This window comes from Chaetura pelagica, unplaced genomic scaffold (assembly GCF_000747805.2).
Source record: "Chaetura pelagica isolate M959 unplaced genomic scaffold, ChaPel_1.0 scaffold377, whole genome shotgun sequence".
In the NCBI taxonomy this organism is placed as follows: domain Eukaryota; kingdom Metazoa; phylum Chordata; class Aves; order Apodiformes; family Apodidae; genus Chaetura; species Chaetura pelagica.
In genome coordinates, this window is record NW_009953908.1 from 248511 (window position 1) to 256304 (window position 7794).

The 7794-nt window shown below is 44.5% G+C and overlaps 1 protein-coding gene across 1 annotated transcript in view; it reads right to left on the minus strand.

The window, feature by feature from the left end:
- Positions 1–3651: 3651 nt before the first annotated feature.
- NPAS2 (neuronal PAS domain protein 2) overlaps positions 3652–7794 on the minus strand; it is a 58037-nt gene continuing 53894 nt past the window's right edge. Inside the window, exons 19-21 of the mRNA XM_010001436.1 lie at positions 6825–6917; positions 5008–5194; positions 3652–3834 (exon numbers count right to left, since the gene is read on the minus strand). Of these exons, the coding sequence (XP_009999738.1) occupies positions 3652–3834; positions 5008–5194; positions 6825–6917 (463 nt within the window). The remainder of the gene's footprint in view (positions 3835–5007; positions 5195–6824; positions 6918–7794) is intronic.

Here is a 7794-nt window from a genome sequence, read left to right on the forward strand (position 1 = left end):
GCTCCTGGCTGCCCCGGGGCAGGGCGAGCCGAGGGCCGGGCCTTCCCTCTGCCTCCTCCTCCTGCTCAGGGGGTTTCTTTCTTGCTCGGGGGTCGCGGTGCTTCCAGGTCTGCGGCTCCTGCTCCCGCCGGGGGCAGGGCTCTGTAGCAACCGGCCTGTCTGCCTGGAAAAGTGGCCCGAGCCGAGTGATCCGTGTTGGGACAAGCCCTGTCTGGGCGAGGATGAGCTGGAACGGCGGCCCAGCTCTGTGAAGAGCAACACTCACTGCTGGTGCGTTGTGTGTGCAGCCGGGAGCTGGTGTGATAATCCAAGGCAAAACAAGTGTACGGGGAGGAGAGGAGACAAAGCATTGATGTAGATTGGTTGTTACAAGTTCTATCTTTCCAAACAATGCGAGAAGCCAGTTTATTGGGAGGCAGCCGCACCCTAATTACAGCTTTTCCCTGTTAATGACTTAAGAGCACTGCTGGTTTGAGAAAGTTAGGTGTTTGTTCTGAGGCTGAGCTTGGTTTGGACATACTGGCAATCAGGAAAGATGTGGGTGTATTATAACTACCCCTGTGAGTAGAACAAATTCTTAAAGGAGTTTTCTCTTCCTGTGACTTCCATCATAGTAGTTGGGATCCATCAAGTGCTACTTCCACAGATAACTTCCTCTGAGGCGCTCATATCCCTTCATTGGCTCTTTCCTGCATTAACTTTTTGGCTTGCAAACAGACAAAATTCCCCTCCCCTTTCCCAGAACAAGCCCTTAGAGGAGTGGGTGGCATTTATGAACTTAGACAGTAACTTAGCTGACTGGCCTTTGCTAAGGTTTGTCTAAAGTTAATGGAAAGAGAGAGGTTCTTTCAGACATCAAGTCAAAGCACCTTAAGATTTAGCTCTGGTGGGGTCACTGTTGCTTCATTGAAGGCAAGAATTCAAGGAGATGAGGATGCCAACTCAAACTGATACCTAATGCTAGCAGTAAAATCACTTTCTCAGAAATGAGATCTGATGTCTAAACACACCACATACTCTTATTTCCTCATCTTCCTTCAATGAAGTATAACAAAGGGATTCTGTGGACTGAAATACACGTGCTACCAGCCAGTCTTGTTCTGGAAGAAGCAGGGTCATTTTGCCAGTGGTTTTCTCCAGTTTTTTAGCTTTTTCTGAACTTCAGGCAAGTGAACATTTTTTATTTCTCTGAAAGTTCACTTTTACCATTTAAAACTCCCAATCCAATTATCTCAATTGTTCCTCTGGCATGGAAACCAAAGCTGAACATGTGGGCCCTGGTGACAAGATCCTTGCTACTCAAGGGGTGGAAGGACAGTGCGTTCTGCACTCCCTTGAAGGCAACGCTGCCTCAGGTGGCTGCAAGGTGCTCTGAGGGCCCTCCTTTTTTCAGTCTCTCTGTGGTGAATGAAAACAATACCATGCTCAGTTATTCTCCTCATTCTGGTGTTGGAGGTTGTTACTCCTGCAGCAGAGTCATAGAATCATAGAATGATAGAATAGTTTGGGTTGGAAGGGACCTTTGAACATCATCTAGTTCCACCCCCCTGCCATGGGCAGGGACACCTCCCACTTAGACCAGGTTTCTCCAAGCCCTACCCAACCTAGTCTTGAACACTTCCAGGGAGGGGGAATCCACACTTCCCTGGGCAGCCTGTTCAGTGTCTCACCACTCTTATAGTGAAGAATTTCTTCCTAATATCTATACCCTCTTCCAGTTTAAAACATTACCCCTTGTCTTACTGCTCCATGCCCTTACATAAAGTCCTTGCCCAGCTTTCTTTTAAGTCCTCTTTATGTGTTGGAAAGCCACTATAACATTTCCAATCAGTCAGCAGAGGCAAAGTAGACCTGTACCTTGGCTTCTCCATTCTGTAGTAAATTTGAATTTCAAGAGAAGAAGAGTTTTCACAAGGATGCCAAAGTGGAAACTGGGCTGTCTACAGAGTTGGCAGAGTAGCAATTCCAGCAGAAATGTACCACAAAACTCAGGACAGTGATGTCTTAAAACATGGAAGCTGGAGATGGATCAAAGCCCTGGTATGTGCTGGGTCAAACCATTCTTTAAACTATCTGCTTTGTCCCAATCTAAAACTAGTTGGTTGGAAGTAAAGAGATACCTGAGGTCTTTGAAGTAGTAAAGGAGCTTAAAATGAGCTGTGTGGGCTGGCAGAACTTCCTGAGCTATCATTCCTGTCATCTATGCCATGACAAAGATCCCATAAAATAACATTTGGTGTTGCCAAAGGGTTGCCAAGCACTTTACCAGGCTATGGCTAATATTAACAATCTTCAAGTGAATCACATAGTTGAACAGCCACAGGAAAATGTGTGTAAGTCCTGCAATAAAGCCTTTTGGCTATTTTATTTTATTCTACAAATAGAGATAACTGTCCATCATTAAATGGAAAAAAATAGTAGTTTGAGTTGTATATAGCATGAAACAGTAGTTCCCTTCACAAAAACATTTCTAATTTATTAGTTTATTACAAAATATCCACTCACAAAAAAGCACAAGCACAATCTTTATACTTGTGAAATGAGTTGATATTTCATATACAAAATAATTTCCACATAATTCCATATAATTTTATTTTATATAGAAATAGGTCATTATTACAACAACTGTACAATACACTACTTTTTATTTATTAATTACATAAAATCTTTCTTAGAAACATATCAACGGAAAACATACAAAAAAAGCGAAAAGTGCATTTCTTTTTTTTCTCCCCAAAGGAAAATTCAATCCTAAATGTTATAATGAAAGAGATATGTACTAGTCTGCAGCATCCCAAGTCAGTGGGCCAAAACACAGTGCATATTTCTCAGAGACTTGCAGTGGGTGAGTTACTTAGGTCGAAGAAGGATCTGTGTTGTAATATTGGAGATTGTTGCAAGATTGTGCTTACAATTCGAGTTCTCCTTTGCAAACACAATTCATATAGAAAACAGTCCAGTGTGAATTGTGGGGTTTGTTTGTTTTGTTTTTTTAAGTAATGAAGAACAGTTAGGGTAAGCTGCATAATACTTTTCAGATTCTAAATCAAGGGTTGTGAGCCATAGACCATCTTCACCAATGACTGGGCTTTCTCCTCCATTGGTTGTGCTAATTTGGCCACAAGAATAAGGAAACCAACTTTTCTTTACAGAAAGTGCCTAGGTTTTGTCCTCTGTGCAGTTGTGCAAAATAATAACAATAATCATAACAAAAATAATCTCTTGTTCTCTCCTCAATAGACCTTTGATGCAGTGCTTTTCATACACAAAAGAAGAACTGAAACAGTGAAGGCCAAGTACCTCATGAGTCTGTCAACAGTCTTTTGGAGTTGCCAGATAGCTGTCAGAGTGACACGCCGGGATTGAGCGCCTCCTCCCGCACACCCCTTGATGATGGAGGCGGCGCAGGACAGTGTTCCTTTTTATTTTGCTCTCTCAGTACATACTGTGCTCACGAGACAGTGCAACCTGAACCCAGCATGCTGTAAATGCACTGTTGTGGAAGTCCTGCACTCTGTGGCGTACTTCTGTCATAGAGCTTTGAAAGAACAGCTTGTGCAAAAGCCAAAACAGTAAGTACAGCGTCATTCTCTTCTGCCCCATGTACCCATTGGTTAAAGCTAATCGTGCATTGATTGTGCTGGTGGGACTCTATCGCAGTGGCTGTGGTAAATTGGATGATTCTGATAAGCTATTGCTTCTTCTTGATGTTAGTTGCTGCTGCTGCTGCTGCTGCTGTGTCTGATGATACCCCCTATTTCCTTGCTGTGGCGAGTAAGATGGCAGGAGCAAAGAATCAGGTTGCTCATTGTGCAAAGAACTTGGTGTTTGCACCTATAGATAAAATAAAATTCATCACGGTGTTCGATTCTTTCACATGTTAAAGCTCTTCATCCTCAATGTACAAGGTACTTAAGAATACTACTGGTTTGCTGGCTTTTATTTCTGGGTCTGTTTGGCATGGGGTTACCTTACCTAATGCTAGAAGTAATGGACATAAACTGCAACAGAGAACGTTACAATTAGGCATTGAAAAAGGTTTTCTAGTAAGAATACACTGCCTAGGATTTGCAGGTTATCCTGAAAAGCCTTCTTAGGAACAGGGTGGGTAAATGTGTCAGAAATTACACAAATGGGTGACTGAAATGAAACAGAGGAACCTAGTGTACTTCATGCTGTCCCTTCTAGACTTTTTGTGAATTTACAGTAGGGCGTGACTTTGCAGAGGTGAACTCAGTGTGAATTTTGCAGATGCTTCCATTTGGACTGGTATTTGACATAGTTTTTTCATTAATTCTCAGCTATGGTAAGGATTTCAGTTCAATAACAAGAGTTTAATAATCTGAGGTTGATGATACTATTTCCATTATTTCAGTGGATATGTGAGGTTTTATAGACTGAGTTCAGCACATTCTGAGTTAATACAGAGGCACCTCATTCCTCCTCTTTCTATTTACATTAGAATGTTTTGAATGAGTTAAAAAATGAAGTATTTTTACATGTTTGTATCACCTGGTTGCTCCAGGCAATGTGCTCCATTTTATCTTCTTTGCCTTGTGGGGTTGAAGAAATATGTCAGTTTACTGAAGGGACCCCACTATCTGATCCAGTTCTCATTTTATGTTGATGCTGGTAATTAAAAATCATCTTTTGACTTGTAAACTAAGCAAATTTTATACTGAATAGAGAGTACAGAATAAATCCTCAGGCAGCAATTTTCTCTGTCTAGAAACACACTTTAAATACATCCGGGATAATCTGATTATGTTTCCAATATACAGACTTAGTAATTGCCTTTGAAATATTCTGACTCTTCTCACTGTTCCCTTGCTATCCTGGAAGGACACACAACACTCTACCAGCATCTTGCATATTTCAGTATCTCTAAAATGGACATTCCTGCCATTATTGGGCTCTTGCTGAAACCTGGGGCCCTGTTTGCACAGCCTGTTGGCCTTTTTGCTGTAGGTGTGCATTTTACACAGCATCCTCTTTGTCCTACCCTACCTGCAGGTAGCGTTGTTGCTGATGCTGTTGGTGCTGGAGTTGCATAGGTGCCAGAGAGGATGGCTGGGAAGGAGGTGTAGTGGCGAACCCTTGGTTTAACACTGCTTGTCCCATCAGTACGATTGGAGAGCCGCTGCTGGAAGTCTGCACTTCCAAACTTTGAAACATTTGTTGGGTTTGAGAGTATCTGTGGAAGAAAGAAGCAAAATGGTCAAGAACAAACTGCTGGAAGCAAAGGTGTTCTCTTAGGATAGGGATGGAAGTCCTTAGTCTTCATAAATAATTCCTAATAAAGGATTCCAGCGCATGGGACGTGCTGGTATGAACAATGGCACTGTTGGTAGCACTGTTTTCCCTTAATCTGTGCATGAGCTGGACTTGGAGGGCAGAATACACCTCACCTCAAAATACAGACTGCATTTTAGATTTATTACAGATTCTGGTTTCTGCATGTCTTCTCTTTAGCCACAGCACTCACATCCCAGGCTCATTAAACCAAGTAGCCTTTGATTCTGTATTAATATGCTGAGCTCTGAACTGCAGCAAGAGGGAAGTTAACACTTCTCCCATTCTGCTGCCTGTGCTCCCTCTGACTGCCTGTGGGGTGGTAATCTCTTGCAGAAAGAAGGGTAGGGTTGATTACTTTTTAAGCTGCTCATATACCTATTGCCAAGTACGGTCACCAGTTCCCATTGCTGTGAGCCCCACTGTAGGAACAGAAGAAGCTGCTAAAAGTCCTCTGGAGTGAGGGATGGGACAGAAACAAAATACTTGGCTCCTCTTGCCAGTGTGCTTTTTGCATAGTAAAACTTAAATATGTGTTGTTGTGTGGAAGGTTCTGGACAAAACCACAACGGAGCTATTGCCAAGACAGCTTAACTCTGTTTATCCTGTAATGGGTGATGAGATCATAGTGTGGCATGTGTTCACTCAACAGCTGTTCAACATTAGGGGTTAGTCAGAAATGCTACGGGTCTGGGTACTTGTACTAAGATGTGAACTCCTAAAAAAGCATCCCGTGAGTCAGGAAGTCTACACGAACTGGGAGATGTCTCTTTGCAAATTAGAGCTGTATTATTTAGATGCATAAAAGCAGATGTAAAATGCTGTGTATTTCAAGTTGACAAATTAAACTCAAGATAATCTTAAACAGCAATAGTGATTTTTAAATAAAGAAGTACTGAATACCTCCATTCCTGAGGTGACATACAAAATTAGTTTGAAAGTAATGATGTGCAAACAGTTGCCTATTATTTTAGCACTTTGCAATTACATACACTGACAAAACACAGCTAAGGAAAACGAAAAAGGCATATTCTGACTGATGTTCTCGGCCTCCTTTATCCAAGTTCTGAGGAGACAAACAACTGAGGTGATTTGTTCAGCAGCTTTTCTAAGTGCGCTCAGGTGCAAGGACCTGTTGGTTCTTTCAGTTCTGCCAGTGTAGATCAGGCCCAGATCCACTGGCCCCACAGCAGCACCTCACTGCCCAGAGAGCCGGGATCATTTCCACTGGGCCAGGGCTGACTTCCTCTCTCAAATTCACCTTGGTGGGTCAGATGTTCCAGCGCTGACACAAGCATCATGTGAGGGAGAAAACATCCCCCCAGCGTTGGCTGGTTAAAACGCCACTGGCATGTTGTGTTTCTCTCTGTCACCCTCCCTGATGTGACCAGTGTAAGGCTGATCCTGGTGCTGCAAGGCAGGCTCCGCACAAGAACATGTTCCCGATATTTATAACTCCTTCGTCATCTTGCTAAAGAAGATTATTTCCCCCCAAAGCAACTTTGATGTTCTATCTTTGACAAGTCACATACTTAGCCTGGGATCCTGCCATGCTGAGGTCTGAAGGGTGTCTTGCATTGCAGGACCCAGGCATCATGGGCTGAATAGGCTGGCTGAGCAGCAGTCTGGCACAGGGGAAAAAGAAAAAATGACATTGCTGTAACAAAAGGACCACACAAATGCCACGTTGTGAAAACTGAGGCAGGACAGTGTCACAGGCACAGCGCAAGGCTGAGTGTTAGGAGATCTAACCTCGGGTCCTGGCACTGCTGCCAGGTGGGAACTGAGGCAGCACTTGGCCTCGATGGCACTGGGGGGGCCTCGCTGGGGGGCTGGGTGCTGGGATTTCACAAGAGCAAAATATTTTGCTCCTACTATTGAGAATGTCTTGTCTGTGAGCCTTCTGAGTTTTAGACTGTAACTTTTCAGGTTCACACCTCTAGCTGGATGCCAGTGTCCTGGGTCTCCCCCCCTGTTGCCACCCCAAGGAGCCTAAGACAGTTCAGGGGGCAGAAGGCTCCTGGGCAGACCTTACTGCGGCCTTTCCAAACTGGAGAGGGACTAAAACAAAGATGGGAGGCGAGCTTTTGAGCAGGGCCTGCTGCGGCAGGACAAGGGGCCACGGTTTTCAACTGAAAAGAGGGCAGATTTAGGCTAGATATTAGGAAGACATTTTTTTTACAACGCGGGTGGTGAAACACTTGGCACCAGTGGGGTGGTAGGTGGTGTCCCCCCCGCCCCATTCCTGGAAACATTCCAGGCCAGGTCGGATGGGGCTCTGAGCAACCTGGTCTCACGGAAGGTGTCCCTGCTCCAACCAGGCTGCCCAACTAGATGACCTCGAAAGGCCCCTCCCAACCGGAATCACTCTGTGATTCTATGACAGTAGAGACGTGCTGGGGCTCTGTGACCAGAGGCGGCCCAGCGGCTGTGAGGGCAGTGGGAGCAGCGCTGGGTCCGCGGGCGCTGCGGGCGCTGGGGCGCTGGGGGCGCTGCGGGGCT